The sequence below is a fragment of the Acanthochromis polyacanthus genome, chromosome 19 (assembly GCF_021347895.1).
Source record: "Acanthochromis polyacanthus isolate Apoly-LR-REF ecotype Palm Island chromosome 19, KAUST_Apoly_ChrSc, whole genome shotgun sequence".
Classification (NCBI taxonomy): domain Eukaryota; kingdom Metazoa; phylum Chordata; class Actinopteri; family Pomacentridae; genus Acanthochromis; species Acanthochromis polyacanthus.
Window position 1 is genome coordinate 21,794,226 of NC_067131.1, and position 16,667 is coordinate 21,810,892.

General features: G+C 41.3%; 1 protein-coding gene across 6 annotated transcripts in view; it reads right to left on the minus strand.

Moving 5' to 3' along the window:
• Positions 1-11,628: 11,628 nt before the first annotated feature.
• Positions 11,629-16,667, minus strand: part of spata20 (spermatogenesis associated 20) — a 101,094-nt gene continuing 96,055 nt past the window's right edge. For 2 of the 6 annotated variants that reach the window (XM_051939221.1, XM_051939222.1), the window contains one exon: positions 11,629-15,968. In XM_051939221.1, coding sequence (XP_051795181.1) covers positions 15,774-15,968 — 195 coding nt within the window. In that variant the 3' untranslated portion in view covers positions 11,629-15,773. The remainder of the gene's footprint in view (positions 15,969-16,667) is intronic. The other 4 variants (XR_007937893.1, XR_007937892.1, XR_007937891.1 and 1 more) reach the window with 4 other exon arrangements.

Genomic DNA, 16,667 nt, shown 5'->3' on the forward strand with positions numbered 1-16,667 from the left:
GGTGCCTCCACAGAGTTCTCCGCAGTTTGCATTAAACTGTGCAAAATGTTGGAATTGACTAGTTGAAGAAAAATAGGTAGCACACCAACAATAAGGTTACAAGTGTGACAGGTACCAGTGTTTCATTGGCAACCCCAGTTATGGTGGTCCACTGCACATAAAGCTATTATCTTTACAATAATTGCAGTAATTTTGTGCTTGTCTGCCTTTCATTTCCTGTTGGGTTGTATCCATGGCATGTGATTTCCAAGTTTTCACATTAAATACATATTGGATTCTCATCAATGAGAGGGCAGTAAGTTTTGAGTTCAGAGAGAGACTATTCTGGAGTTATGCTTTTAGTTACTCTACCAAGGAATGCAGTGAAGTTATGTGACGATCTACCTTGATTTGTCTGTTTGTCTGGCTGGCTGTCGGTTTGGTAGCCACATTACTCAAAAATGAACTTGGATTTGGATGAAATTTTAAGAGGTCAGAAATGACACAATCCAAACTTGTTGGGACTTATCCATCGAAAATCATACAATGACTGAGCAGCCTTAGTGGAGTCCTCTCTGAGTCCTTTTAAACTGTTGCTGTTTCCATAACTTTTTACTTCAAAATCCCCATTAAAATTTCCCCTGAAAACACAACCTATTAAAACAACCTTCTCTCCTCTTCCAGTTTGGCTATAATAAATAACAGTAAGATTTAGCCGATGTGCTCCCTTGCAGTACTTCTGTCTTGCTAAACCAGCTGGGCAGTACATCTTTTGATCCGTCTGTGTCTTACTTGCTTGCAGCCACTTTCAGGACTGTATTGTGTCACTTTGTTCCTGACAAAATTAGATGAATGCCGGCATTCAAAGGCAGTTTGGAATAGATGAAGGCTTTGCATATGAACATGCATTGATATGTGTGCACAAGTAACAAAATTTACAATTTCAAGGAGCAGCGTCAGTGGAGTCCACTCAAGACAATACTGTCAGGCCGGCCGCAGCCAGGCCTAGATAGTGCCCTCCCCTCTCCTGTGCTTTTTAGGTATTTCCTGCAGCAAGGCGACAGGTGCTCTCCATCTGCTTCATCAGCCGGTTCTGGTGGAACACATGCAACCAACGCTGCATAAAAGGAGACGCCACCCACCTCTCTGTGCTGGATTGTGACAAGTGCTCATAGGGTTCACAGCCAGTGCTCAGAAATTCTGTTTGTTTTCTGCAACTCATTAACCGCTGCTGTCCTCCGTTTATTCCAGTGCTGGATCCACCTGTCCCGGCACCCACTCACCTGTCACTCCTCACGCTGCCCTCACCTGTTTCCAGCTTCGCTGTGGACCCGTCCCGAGCATTCCTGTGTTGTAGTAGTAGTTGGTCGAGTCATAGTTTAGTTTCCATAGAAACGGTCATTGTATTAGAGTAATTCGTAGTATTGCTCTTGTAAGAGCAGCCGTTGCCTAGTTATTATCCTGGAGCCGATGTGGTAATCTTAACCGTGTTATCCAGTGACGTACCTGATTTTCGTTTTGTAATATTTAGTTGTTATTTGCCACCTAGTCGCTAGCAGGCACTATAGTTTTTCGAGCCTTGTGCTTCCGCTTTCCGTTTCCGTTTGTAGTCTTAATTTGGTTCTATAGTTATTATTTCTCTGTAAATAAAGTCTTGTGTTGTGTTCAAGGCTGGTTTGTTCATTCCCTGCACCTGAGCCAATCCCAGCAATTCATGACAATTACATAGACATCATTGTATCGTCATTCGTGTATGTCATTTTAAAACGGAGCAGTGCTTATCTCTCAGGCAAGGTTTAGTTCCAACTGTGGACTTACACAAGATAGAAAGAAATGGATTGACTATTGGACTAATTTTGTATTTCTAATGTTGATTAGCCATTATTAAAGAATAATCAGCCAATTACTGTTTATAGAATGCCATCAGCCAAGTTTAATGTCAAATTTAATATTATTTATCTTAATATTCCATAGGAAAAATATTGAGTTCAACAATCATTTACACCTCATCTGTTCTGTATTGGTGTATTTATTTGTAGTTGCAGCAGTTTTAAAGGCAGGAGGATTGAAGTGGAAGTTCTGGCATGTCAGATGTGACAGTGTGGCAAATGGTTTAGATTGCTCACAGGTCAGATAGGAGGGCCCGTTAGAGTTTTGCTGAGGGCCCCTGGGAGGTGAGGATGGGCTCTGCTATTACCTCTCCACCTCCACCGTGGCCGTCAGCTGGACCGACACTGTCTGTCTAGATGCATTCTGCTGCTCATGACTGCTTGTGACATGTTGCTGCATCTGATACAGTCTGAGTCATAATCCAACACTCCCGCCCAGCCAAATCTGCCATGTAGAGAGAAAGCATAAAGAAGCATATACTGAGAGGTAATAGGGTGACAGATGTAGAAATACAGAAATATAGTATTTTAATGCCATTTACTGCCTGATGTGTGGATTTAAAGCTGTTTTTCAGTCTTCTATCCCTCCTCCTAAATCTAGAAAAGTGATGATAAATGTCAGCAGACGGCTCTTTCTTCACCTCCATCAGCACCTCCCACAATAGCTGCATCGATCGTTCCCAGATCACCTTGGGCATTCCGATAAACTACGCTTCATTCCGCTCTCAACCAATGATGACAGCTAAAAACAGATTGGTCACAGTGGCATTTGAAAAGAAAGAAAGGTGTGTCGGGGTGCCTTTTCTGGTGATTGCGTCCAAGTGTTTGGATGTTGTTTTAGCTTAACTGCTGAGGCTAAACCCTGGCTTAAATGTTTTAGGCTACGTTCACACTGCAGGGCTTAACGCTCAATTCCGATGCTTTTGTGAAATCCGATTTTTTTGCGAGTTCGTTCACATTTCCAATTAAATGCGACTTGTATGTGATCTCCTGTGTGAACCTCACACGACCCAAAAGTGTCCTGCATGTGCAGAAGAGGACACAACGACACGTAGAGAGCGTGTTCAGTGTTTATGGAAGTAAACATGGACGCTAACAGTAGAGCATGTCTGGCCATTTTAAAGTTGTTGTTTAGCCGGAGCCAGCCTATTTATAACTTAATCGTTTTGAGGAGAAGGTCAAGAAGGAAGAGAACCAGGATTTTGGCCCTGGCGTTTTGTGGGGCAATGGCAGAGAACTGTCCAGAGAACTGTGTGGGTGTGGAGTCGCAGCCAGGAGTGGTGGGATAGTGATGTGAGAGGCTTCACAGATGCGGACTTCATGGAGAATTTTTGAATGACAAGGGCGACCTTTACGTACATATGTGAGCGCCTCTTTTTAACACTCTCACGGCAAGACACACGTCTTCGGCAGCCCGAAGACGTGTTTTGCTTGAACGCAGAATAGTGACGTTTGTCGTGTACCAATAACATATAGGTCAGATAAAGACTGAAGTCGCATGGCAAAAGATCCGATACCTATCAGAATTAGGACCACATATCCAAGTGGCCTGGGTCGCATTTGAAAAAATCGGATCTGTGTCGTTCAGACTGTCATGAAAAGATCAGATACAGGTCGCATAGGGGCAAAAAAAATCGGATTTCGGTCACTTTAGCCTGCAGTGTGAACGTAGCCTTAGAGAGACAGAGGAGAATACTAATGCTGGAATCAGACTTTGTAACATTTATGTCTTTTAGAATGGTCACTCAGTCAGTTGAGGTGACAATAGTACCATGAAGTTACTCAATAACTGACCAATTATGATGATGACCTATCAGTTTGCTTTAAAGGTCACAGGGAAGAAATGTGCAGGCAACAGACCTCTTGGGAATGCAAATAATCATGGTACATAGCACATCACAGGCATCAGACTAGTTGTTCCTGCTTGCATGTCGTTCTGTCAAATTTTCCAAAGAGTTTTAGCATCTTTCAGCTCATGGACATATAGGGACTACTGGTGGAAATTAGCATTTTTGCTATAACCAGGTACATTGCATCTTTCCTTTTGGTCAATGTAAAATTGTACGCTGTCCCTGTATAAATAAATGCATACCATACCATACTATGTTGCTTTCACAGTCCCCAACCTTACTGTTTTGGTTGTTTTCATGAACCATGTTCAAGAATATATTTTAATATATTCTTGAACATCTTTTGATGGATGTGACAGCTGTGACACCATCCATGAAGTTTGGAGTTTGAAGCGAGTTTGGAATTTGGCTGTTGCAGTTCCACGTGAGGATCTTGTCGATCACAAACTATCCCTGCCCTAAAGAATACCGTTTTATTATATATTTAATTCTAAATGGGGCCATAATTATTCTGCCAAGGAACGCGGGGAGTTGTGTGACATCTGGTGTATGTTCGTGTGTTCGTCTGTCATTCCATCTGTGTGCAACATTACTCAAAAAAGAACTGATTTGGACGAAATTTTCAGGGAAAGTCAGAAATGATACGAGGACCACTTCATTAGATTTTGGCAGTAATGACTTCCAGTCGAGGCACAAGGCAAGATGGTGACGAGGCGCTGAGCTCCGAGCAATCATCATGAAGCCTGTCAATGCAATTCATCCTGCCTCACTCCAACACAGACCACTGTCTTCACTGTGACTTTGTCAGAAAATTAAAAATTGAGGCTTAATCTTTAAATTATTACCACCATTGTGTGCAAGTTACGTTTATTTATAATGCATATTCAAACCCTGCTTAAGGTGATTAAAGTGAAATAAAAAGTATCTCACACACATGTGCCCTATCACAGTCATTAATCAGCTAACAAGCAAACGCTAGCATCAGGCGAGCTACCAGAGAGACTAACGTTGCGCTTCCTCACTTTAGAATGGAACAAACGTAGGATGATGTAGTGACTTAAGGTGCGCGTTCACTAGATGCGACACACATCATATGGCATGCTGGTTCGGTTGCGGTGCATTTCCAGCTACGATTTGCATAAAGTAGACTGGATTTCTACCTTATGCAAATTCAATGCGGCGTGCAGGGATCCCACGCATCGTGAAACTGTCCTCAAACATCTAAACTAGATGTCGATGACCTAAAACGAGGACAGATTTAGCTACTGCACAGCTTATTTCTTGCCTCAAATGCTTTCAGAAATATTTTTCACTGAGGTGTTTTCGAAATGAAAGAAAGTTTGCGGCAGAGCTGCTGTGTTTATCCGACTCAGCTGCGGGACCATCAAGCTAAAAGCGTGGTCACGTGACCACATAGTGGTCCGCTCTCGCTCAAGCACTGTCATGTGACAATGTTGTGGCCTGCTAGTGACTGCTCGCCATCCATGTGATTTTCCAGCCCGGTCTCACGGGGATTCGTGAAACTGTCACGTCAGTATTTGTTTCGGTTTCGTGCGCACCAACACGATGTCGTCATGTTTTCGTGCCGCTCACCACGAGCGAAACCCGCTGTGGTAATCACATCTGAAAGTGGTTTATACCGGCAGATTCATGACGATCTAAGCTGTCCATCGGCGTTAGCGGCCGCCGCTGCGGCCGCCGCTTCGGCCGCCGGACATTCTTTAATTTCCTATGCAAATTCGGCGGATTCATGACGATTTAAGCTGGCCATCGGCGTTTGCGGCCGCCGCCGCAGCCGCCATTGCGGCCGCCGCCGCAGCCGCCATTGCGGCCGCCAGACATCCAGCCGCAGTAGCGGCCGCGGCCGCGGCCGCGAACGCCGATGGACAGCTTAAATCATCATGAATCCGCCGGTATAAACCACTTTCAGATGTGATTACCACAGCGGGTTTCGCTCGTGGTGAGCGGCACGAAAAACATGATGACATCGTGTTGGTGCGCACGAAACCGAAACAAAAACTGACGTGACAGTTTCACGAATCCCCGTGAGACCGTGTTGGATTTTCAGAGGCATGCGTTACCATGCGGGAAAATTGCATGTAGTGGACATGCGGCATGTTTTTTGTTTTGTGAAGTGTGAAATGCTCCCACACTTTTGAGGACTTTGGTCAAACTCTTTTCTCTGTGCCAGTCATGTTGCATTTGTTGAATTGACTTTTACTTTGAAAATACTGCCTGCGCTTTCCTCCACCTTGCTGTGTTTAACTCGCTCTGCAGGTGGAGTTTGTTTTTATCTTTACTTCAGTCAACCAGCATTGACAAAGCTCTGCAGGTGAAGTAGACAGCTCCGCGACATGGTGAGTGACGCATGAATTACGCAACACAGTGAATCGATAATGAAATTCGTTGTCAACGCTTTTAATAATCAATTTTAATCGATTTAATCGATTCGTTGTTGCACCCTAATGGAAAATACACAATCCATCAGCAAGGGACTATACTTTCTAGTCAGCTAGGCAAAAACATTTTCCCACATCGACTATACATTAGTGTCTGCTAGCCTTCTCCCTTTAGTTAGGTATCGGTGAAGGATGTATTCGTAACATGGCAATACAGTTTGGTTCAAATCTTCACAGACGCAGATTAAAAAAATTTCAGATCTGAAAAATGAATGCAGAAATCTGGAAAGGGATTTAAAAAAGACCATAAAATGGCCATAGCGAACACGCTTAAATCTAAACAGAGTTAAATGATTTATTAAGAATCAGAGTTGAGTATATGATGCAGGTAACAAGGTGTACACTAGTGATGGGACTGCTTTGGAGAATGACTTGGATGATTTTTTTGCATGCCTGAATCTCCCAAAACTAACACCAGAAGAGACTGAAAATCTAGATCAACCCAAAACACTGGAGGAGCTTTTAAAAGTAGTTAAAAGCTCCAAGAAGGGTCGTACACCAGGAATTGATGGGATCCCGGCTGAATTATATCTAAAACTATGGGACCTCCTTGGGTCACTTTGACTTGAAGCGATAAATCATGTAACTAATACTGGTTAATTTTTTTCAGGACCTCACCATGGCCCTAATAACTGTTGTAACAAAACCTGGAAAAGGCCACTTTGAATGTGCAAATTATCATCCAATTTCATTGATTAATGCTGACTATAAAATTTTCTCTAAAGTTTTAGCTTACAGGATGGAACAAGTAATAGGAAACATAATTAACCCTGACCAAACAGGTTTTTTAAAAGGCCGATTCTCTTCGGATAATATTCGACGCCTACTCCATATGCTCAGCTCATCACACAAGATACCTCCAGCCTGCGGGTCATTATTTTTAGATGCTGCATTTGATTGCCTAGAATGGACATATTTGTGAAGAGTGCTCAAAGAATTTAAATTTGGGGAAAAATTTATCAGTATAATCCAAACTCTATATTCAAACCCATCACCGAGGGTATGCATTGAAGGCTGCTTTTCTGAACTATTTGACATTGAAAGAGGGAGTAAACAGGGCGATCCATCATCACTTTTGGTATTTAATTCGTCTATTGAACCACTGGCACAACTAATTAGAAACTGTCCACAAATGTACTTCCTATCACTATCGGTACATCCTCACACTTGGTGTTATGTCACTTTACGCTTATGACACATTGATTTACATGGCTAATGATCACCAACCTCTGCCTATTGTCTTGAAGAAGCTTAAACATTTTGGCTATCTCTCAGGATATAAAGTCAACTATTCCAAATTAGCCTTAATGTTAGTGAATATTGACAAACAAGTTGTATCCCTTTCCCTGGAGGTAATACCCATTACAGAAACTATTTACTTGAGCATTCAGATTTGCCCTAATGTAACACTGACCACAAAAAATGACTACCTTTCTGTTCTAAAAGAACTGAAGAAGGTATCAGTAGGTGGACACACCTGCTGGCTTTGGTCCCAGCCCGAATAGCTACTGTCAAAATGAATATATTGCCTACAATTGTTTTGTAAGTTCTATAATTCCACTACCTTCCCCGACAGGTTATTGGCAGAAATTTGACTCTTTACTTGGGAAATATTTTTGAAATGGGAAGTGTCCTGTGATTAAATGGTCAGTGTTCCAAAAGAAAAGGACTGATGGTGGATGTGCATGTCCAAACTTTAAACTTTATCATTGGGCTTTTGTGCTGAGAGGTCTTATATTACTGGTTAAACGATAGCAACCCCCCCCCCCCCCCCCCCCCCCAAAAAAAAAAACCAAAAAAAAACAGCATAGAAGTCCTTCGAAAGTAATATTTTTGAACCTTTAAGGCAGAAGGATTTTCTGTTCCTAGGATTGTCAACAAATATATAGTCCAATTCTGTCATATATGTTGGTAGTGTTCAGAGCAGTGGAAAGGTATCTTAAGTGCAAACCAAATTGGTACAAATCATCACCATTGTGGAACAGTAACGTACTCTCAGGGGGAAAACTATTTATAAACAAAGGATGGAATAACAAAGGCATTAAGGTATTACATGGCCTTAACTGGGAATAATCAATTCTTTGCTTTCAGGATCTGTTATCAAAATATAGCATTGATAAGCACTCTTTATTTTTTTCCTTCAGAATAATATCTAAATCTAAATCCCATGGAGTTCCTTGGGGATCGGAGCTGAAGGATCACCCTGTTTCTAAGTTGCTACTAGATGCTCCCAAAAGGATAGTGTCATATTTTTCATGATCAACTACTAAAACAAAGTGTGGTGCCTTCAGTGGGGATGAAAACATGGGAAGAAGATATTTCAACAGACACATTTAAACCAGACTGGCAGTTAATTTAGCGCAATATCGAAAGAGCTTCCAAAAATTCTAATCACCACTATATTCATCTGAAGTATTGCCATAGAGTGTATCTAACTCCACTGGTGAGGCATAGAATGGGGGCGGCACCTGATCCTAACTGCCCTTATTACTGTCTCCACAGAAACCATAGCCTCCTTTATTCCTGTTGTATGAGAATGCCCAGCAGTTCAGGAGCTCTGGGTGAAGGTGATAAACTGCCTTAGTGCATTAACAGGTGTCCCTCTACTAATGGATCCCGCTGTACAGGTTTTGGATGATGACTCTCAAATATCGCTTCACGGGAAGATGCATAAAATCTGGCTGGCAGGTCTCACTGGGGCCAAAAGGATTATTGCTCAAAGATGGAAAACTGACGATGTATCATTCACTCATTGGCGTCAATGTTTTCTGGACATTGCTTATGTGGAATTATCTTCTGCAAGGATTAACAATGCAGCATCTAATACAACTGAACTGTGGTCACAACTGATAGAAGATCTTGGAAAAATACTCTCAGAATTAAGTGTTATATAGCTGTCATTTATATGTTTTTTTGGTGATGTAGTTGCATAACATGAATATGTACTGTAGCTGGTTGATGATGGGGGGGTTGGATTGTGGGGGGGTGGATGGGGGGTAGTGGGAGGGAGGATAGGGAGGTGGGACAGAGGGAGGGAGAATGGGGGGATGGGACAGAGAGAGGGAGGATGGGGGGTGGGTAAGAACGTGCAATGTTAAAAAATTACAGAAAATCATCAGTTATAGTTGTATTGTTTAATGTACATACTTTAGGTATATAGTGTGAATTTCTCAATAAAAAAAATGCTGATAAAAGATTTTGGCAGTGATTCAGCTTATAGTCTAGATGTATGAATTTGTTAAAGATTTCTTAATCATTGCGATATAGCAACACAATGTCACTGTAACTATGACAACAAGTGAACTCTCTGTCAGCTTCCTGCTGACGATCACATCAAACCAAATGACACAATGTTCCAATCCTTAACAGATCTTGTCGGCAGTACGATGCTTCTGTTAGTCAATCAATTAACGATAAACAGACAAACAGAACATACATAAACATCCACAGGGAGAGCAAAGCCGCTGCATCCGGGTGCCCCGCCATATCAGACAAAACTAATAAAAACACATCACATGATTGTGATCCTACTACAAATCGACTGCTGCAGACTTTTCCATTGGAAATGATACAAGGAACAATTGATTGAATTGTGGGGGTGTTTCCGAGTCCCACATTCTTTAGTGCCATGATTTCTGATTATCAATAACTAATAAACAAATGCTGCATTTCTGAAAATGCCATATGGGGAAATGAACAGCCTTGGCGGAGTACTGCGATCTCTGAGTGCTTTTCTTTTTAGTAAGTGATAATCATACTGTGTTGGAGAAGGCTTTAATCTAATGAATGAGACCATAAATACAGCAGGAAAATGTTTACTAAAGCATCAAATCACGTAAGAAGTAGATTAGATTGCAGTCTCCATTTGTTGTCTCTGAGCAAGAATGCAGGCTTAAGGCACCTTTGAGTTGGCTTCACTTTATCGATCTTGAGGCTACATGCATCTTTTATATACAGCTCATGGCTTCTGGCTGCTGCAGGCAGCTATTTTTTGGCAAAAAGCTTTCAAAAATCCAACAGATATTACCTTCTCAGCATCAAATGGCACAGAGACCAAATTAGTAAGGAGCAGGTGAACATACACGATCACTCTGCCATAGCCTTCAAAGAAACAGAACTATTCTTACACATTGACCAACAAGACTTTTTCAAGCCTTATGAACCATGCAGAATTGGCTATCTTGCACTACTGCTCTATATAAAATGATTTCACTGAAAATTCTCATGACTGATGCTCTTTCTAACTCCTACCTGACTTCTATTGTGTGGTCTAGAACATGCATAAATCAGTTGGTAAGAAATGCAATGTGGTTTCAGCCCATTACTATGCAAACACACCACACAGACCAGCCTTTTTTACTCTGTGGAAGATAGCACATCAGGACATTTACATTCCCAGGACTCCTCTTCATGTTTTAACTCTATTTTGTGCGCCGTCTGTGTGTAGTCACCAAGGTACCTATCTGGGTTGATGAGCAGAAGTATTGATTTTCTGGGAGTTTCTTGAGCTTATCAGACAGGCACCATGGGTGGGATAACTGTTCTGGCTCACACACTACTCCACACACAGACACACACACACACACACACACACACACACACACACACACACACACACACACACACACACACACACACACACACACACACACACCAAACACTCTGCGGTGGGAACATAGCTAATATATAGTGAACCTTTTCACATAAATATATATATATGCAACATTAATTTGTTTTTGGGAGTGGCATGGCTCAGTGGGTAGAGTGGCTGTCTTGTAACTGGAAGGTTGCCGGTTCAATGCTTGGCCTGTCGAGCTCATGTCAAGGTGTCCCTGAGCAAGACATTGAACCCCTAATTGCTCCTGGTGGGTCGTGGTTAGCGCCTTGCATGGCAGCTTCCGCCATCAGAGTGTGAATGGGTGAATGTGACGTATCATGTAAAGCACTTTGGGTACCTTGCAGGTATACCATTTCTTTTAACAAGAACAAACAGAAAAGTTTTTAATTAAACAGGAACTTTTTTTTTTTTTTTTTTTAAAGTTTTTCAACATGAAGCTGCTTAAATGGTACAGTGAAATGTGAAAGATCACCTCAGACTGCAGAGAAAAACTTAAGAGGTGTCTGGTTTTTAAGTTCGGTGACAGAAGAGCAGAATAAAAGCATCCATATCTTCACCTCGCACACTCCCAGAACCGCCTCTGCCTCTCTCCAAGTTAGTGCGTCACTGTTCTCAGCCCCTTGTGGCCTCATTATCACACAGACTGAAACACAGTAGTCTTATCTGATAGCGGGGACAATAACAGACAATCTTAGATAGCCTGGCTTCACAAAAACCTGCTTTCATCCATAGCAGAGATTGATGCACACACAGGAAATCATGAACTATACACACATTCTGATAAATAGGAGATTACATACACACATATACACAAACCCACGAATAAACCAGTATAGATTTTCTGTCGCTTCATTATTTATCTGTAAGACACATATGCAGTCTAGACATCAACTTGTTCAAACATTTGGAACTTGCAATTTACAGAATGTACTTACAAACAAGAAGCAATTCAAAACCAGCCGTAGTTTTGACACACGTGGTACTTTTTATGCAATGTTATTTCCATCAACTTGGCACAGAAGTATGGCTTCCACCAAACCTTATATTAAAATTAATATTTTTAACCTTTATTTAACTAGGAGAAATTCCATTTAGATTATCAACCTCTACAAATCCATAAAAAGTGATGCACAATGCTGTTTTTTGTCAAGTGCTACACTAATGCCATTTACTATCTTCACTGCAGCTGTGATGGTGCTGTTTTTTTCTGAAGCCTGATTGATATTTTGATAAAACAGCATTGGAATATAAGAATGTCTTTACTTGCTCACTCACAAGAGCTTCAAGAACTTTGGTCAGCACTTATAGATTAGAAATTGGTCTATAATTAGTTAAAATTGCCTCCTTTTAATAAAGGGAGAGCAAAAGCTCTTCTTTTCACAACAAGGTTAAAAAGGATTGTAATAGACTCTGCTACAAAATCCGGTGTCATTTTCAAAAGGTCAAGAGGTTTTCTATGCTCTGAAGCTTTAAGGGTTTTATGAACTTCCTGAATGGAGAAAGGTAAAAAATAAAAAGGCTCACCAATGTAGACTGGGAGGTATGTGTAGGGTTTCACAGAGACAGCTTACACGGAGTCAAACAAAGAGCCTGAAGATATAAAATGCTCATTAAAATTGTCAATTATATGCTGATTATTTTCTCAATCAGTTAGGTGTGGTAGGTTTATGTCAGAAAATCACAAAAAAAGTCAAGTTTTCAAGAGAACATCTTAAATGTTTTGTCCACAACACAAATCTTTCCGGTTTAATGTCAGACATATGTAAAGAAACATGAAAATATTCACATTTAAGAAGATGGAATTAAAGAACAATAGTTGATGAGTAATTATATCATTGAAAAATACTCGTTTAATCATTGCAGTTCCATACAAAAGCAGCTCCCTCTGTCTCAGTCCTGCTTTGTTTAATAATATTTAGTCTATGGCAATGCTAATGACATTTCCATTAGTATTACTGTGCTTGTAATTTTGTAATCCTAACAAATTAGAGAGGATGAACATGCCATGTTAAACATTACACCTGCTAAATATTGGCACACTGGTGGTTGCATGTAGCTCAGAGTGTTGCTGTGCCTCAGAACTGCGTCATATAGCTACTGGCATGGCTGCAGGCTCTTAGTTTTGTCATCAGCGAGGACAGGATCAGTAAAAACATCATCATCTGCCTGCAGCAGGACTTGACAAAGTTATTCTCACTTCCATTTATCCTCATCTTGATTATTAGACCTCTCTTTACCCGGTGCTTATTTTTTAAAAAGTACTAAATCATCTTTAACTCAATCCAAAATGCAGCTGCAAGGCTTCTTGCACAAAATGTGGGGAGAGAGCACATTACCCTAGTTTTCGTTTCCCTTCATTTGCTTGCAGAAGCCAGCTCACAATGGTGTTAATCTCCTATTAAGCAATAAATGCACTGGCTTCCAGATATATTTCTGACCGTTTAACTTTAATATGTATAAAGTCACACACTTAAGTTTGCAGGAATAGCTTTTCTAGTGCTTCATGCATAAAGTATGGCATGAAAACCCATTCAAAAAACTACCACTACTTGAGCATTTTAATGTACAAATCAGCCAATAACATTTATTAAAACTGACTTAAACTGGCCTGGATGATTTTATATAGTTTTTATTATTTTTCTGGTTTCACTTTGCACAGCATAGTTTCATTACTGTCTCATGCCTTTTGTTCAGGAGTCTTGTAAGCACTACTTTCGTTATAAAGTGGGCTATACAGATGAAGTTCTGATTAATATCTTTAGATCTGTGGTATGTAGATTACAGCTTCACAATTAGCTGTTACCTGTCAGGGGCTGACAGGTTAGCTGGGGTCAACCACTAATCTCAGGGCTAATTAAAATTTAGCTTGTGCAGCTCATCAAAACAATTAGTGGAGAACATTAATGAGAGGAGTGTGGAATTTGAGAAGGGGGAGAGGAGGGATAACAAATGATGTGTGTGAGGAGAAAGGGTTGAATAAATGAGAAGACAGTAGTTCCAACATGCTTAGAGGGATAGTGCACAGCAGAGGTATTGAGGGGGAGAGACATGTGCAGCCAAAGATAGAGGGGTCCCAACCTGGTAGAAGATGATAGGGTGAGACACCGGGGAGGGAAGGGGAGATAAGACTTCATGTATTTGCTGGAAATACATAAAAAGGAGTTCTAAAGTGACAAAAAGCATGACTGTACCCAATCTGACAGGTAAAGAAAAGTGAGGTTGGGACACTCCAGAGCTAAAATGGAACAAAGTGATGGCTCTCCCTCTCCTGTCCCTGTCTATCCCCACGCCTCATATTCCTCCTCCTCGCCCTGTTTTTCTCTTCTGGCAATTCCTTGTTCTTCCGAAGAAGCAGTCGCCTGCCAAATCGACTTCCGTGGTTCTTGAGGCGACAAGGCCCTCCCCAGATCTGGAAGGAGGGGCAGAATTGGCTGACAAACGTGAAAAGAGGCAGAATCAAAGGTAAACAAGTGCAGATGGTGTAGGTGTTCTCGCAGTACGTTGGTCGATGACATGGCTACTCATTTCACCTGTACATGCGAGGTGAGTCATGCGAATCAGGCATGGTGTCGTGGTGGAAGCCTCGCATTTACCGCATCTCTCCTTCCTCCCGTTTTCTTTCTTGCTTTGCTCCCACAGCCCAAAGCAGCACCCTCCAGGACAAATTCCCTTGCCTCAACATCAACAGTCCATCTGTCTCTCCCTTTCACACATTCATACACTCTCTCCCATGTGCCTGTTCTCGCAACAACACACAGTTCCACAGTGTTTACATTACCTTCATCAAGCCTACAGGGGGAAGAGACGAGGAGAAGAATACACAATAGCGTATGATGAGTATTTATAGCACAGAAGAAGAGAAAGGCAAACTGTTGGGACATATTCACTCCCTTCCTGATGAAGTTTTCCCAACCTGGACTGACTTTCACACAGAAATAAAGAACATATCAGAAAAATGGTACCCAAATACACAGCAAATCTTATTCTAGCCTCTCTTGAAGCTAAAATAAAAAGAAACCTGAATTTTAAATTGGCCATCTTTTTTTTGAAACGATCCTACTTTATCACAAAAGAAAAGCGTGCATTTTAAAATGAAATGGCCACTGCTTGTAAAAGAAATATGTTTATTATTCCGGGTTGTGCGTATACATGCTGCATATTCTTGATGTCTAAACCTCAAGTTGAAATTCAGAAGATGTAAGTGCATATTGCAGCGGAGAAGAAACCTTTTATCCAAGATAACAAAGACAAACAAGCGCAAGCTGGTGGTAAACTGAGTCTTATGAGAGAGCAGCTTGTTTACTGCAATGTTACTACAGATGAAATCAAATACATTTAAGAGTTACTACCGTGGTTACATACAAATCTGTAACTAACCTTTTTCATACACTCAAACACAAACATGCACAAGACATGCTGGCCTCACCTGTCAGATCCATTTGACATGAATACAGGAGCTGGAACACAGAGCCAGGAGAGGACGACAGGGCAGTTTGGTTCACCTGCAAAATATTACCGGTCCACTTCATCCAAGTGGTCTGAGGTTATGGTCTATTAAGAGCCTGAAGTTTACGTCTGGGTTAATAGTCAAGTAAGAGTGCTGCATCATTTCAGTAGGCTGCCAGTGCTGCTGTGCGTATGTCCTTATAAGGACATTTGTACACCTGAATTTCAACATGGCTTCACTGATCTGAGTCTGCTAAAATGTAACTTGATCTGATATGTGAGGTAATACTTAGCTGGTGTTGCTAACAAAGAATAGCCTTTCTTTATAGGTCTGGAATGACTGGTGGAAGGTATCAACCCCCTACCAATGTGGCATATCTGCTTTAAAAGCATTGGCATTCATTTATAATAAAACCAGACTTACTATCCAAATACAGGAAAAAATGAAGCTTGGCTGGGACTGCAGATCTAAAGAGTGTAGCTTTTGAAGATTATGTCCTTCTGGTTAAATAGTCATTCAGTTCTGCAGTTGTCATTCTGTCGGCATGTCCGTGGTGCCATGCAGTAGCAGTCGACGTAGTTCTTGGGGGTCAGTGACAGGCAGAGAACATGTGAAGTCCTGGCAGACGTAGGCTGTGGCGACACCACCCAGCTGGGACATGGAGGAGAGGACGGGCAAACGCTGGCACAGGAAACTGTCGGCAGTTCCGTCAGCAATCATCAAGACCTGTCAGAAATAAACAAACAAAAACCAGCATATGTGAAGATAGTTAAAGGTAAATTATGCAAGATTTTGAATAGAAATGCACCATCAATGTAACAGCAGCAACTATCTAGTCTGCAATGGTATCCTGAGAAGAATATGAAGTCTTACTTCCTCTGTTCCTGCATTTGTTTAACCGTTATGTAATGGATGCAAATGTAATCGAGGCTAAGTAGCTAAACTAACCCAACACATCACTGTTAAGAATCAACATCTTCAATAATTACCTGTCTTCTCAAACATAGTCGCTGTTGCTTGTGACTACGATGAAGACAGGTATCCACTAACAGTTTGATTATTTGTTTCTGGATCGCAATGTAGGCTTGCAAAATAAGGCATTTGCATTTTTAGGGTGTGACAACATTGCTGAATGGCTACACATGAAATGACGTACCGATGTTTTATGCTAACGCGATGACATGACTCCAACTTGGCTCCTTGCCAATGGAAAAGCAAACAGTTTCTTAGGAGGCACAAGATTTGAACCAACTGAGCACTAGCACCAAACTAGCATCTTATTGGTCAAAAGGGGGTATGTGTGTGTATAACTCAAGTTTCTTTGTGTTGTGTTTTTCGACGGTCTTGGCGTACATCCATGTTAGTGCATGCGAGTCCCAACAGCTGAAACTGTTGGCACTCCCCACATTTATAAAAAGACTGAGA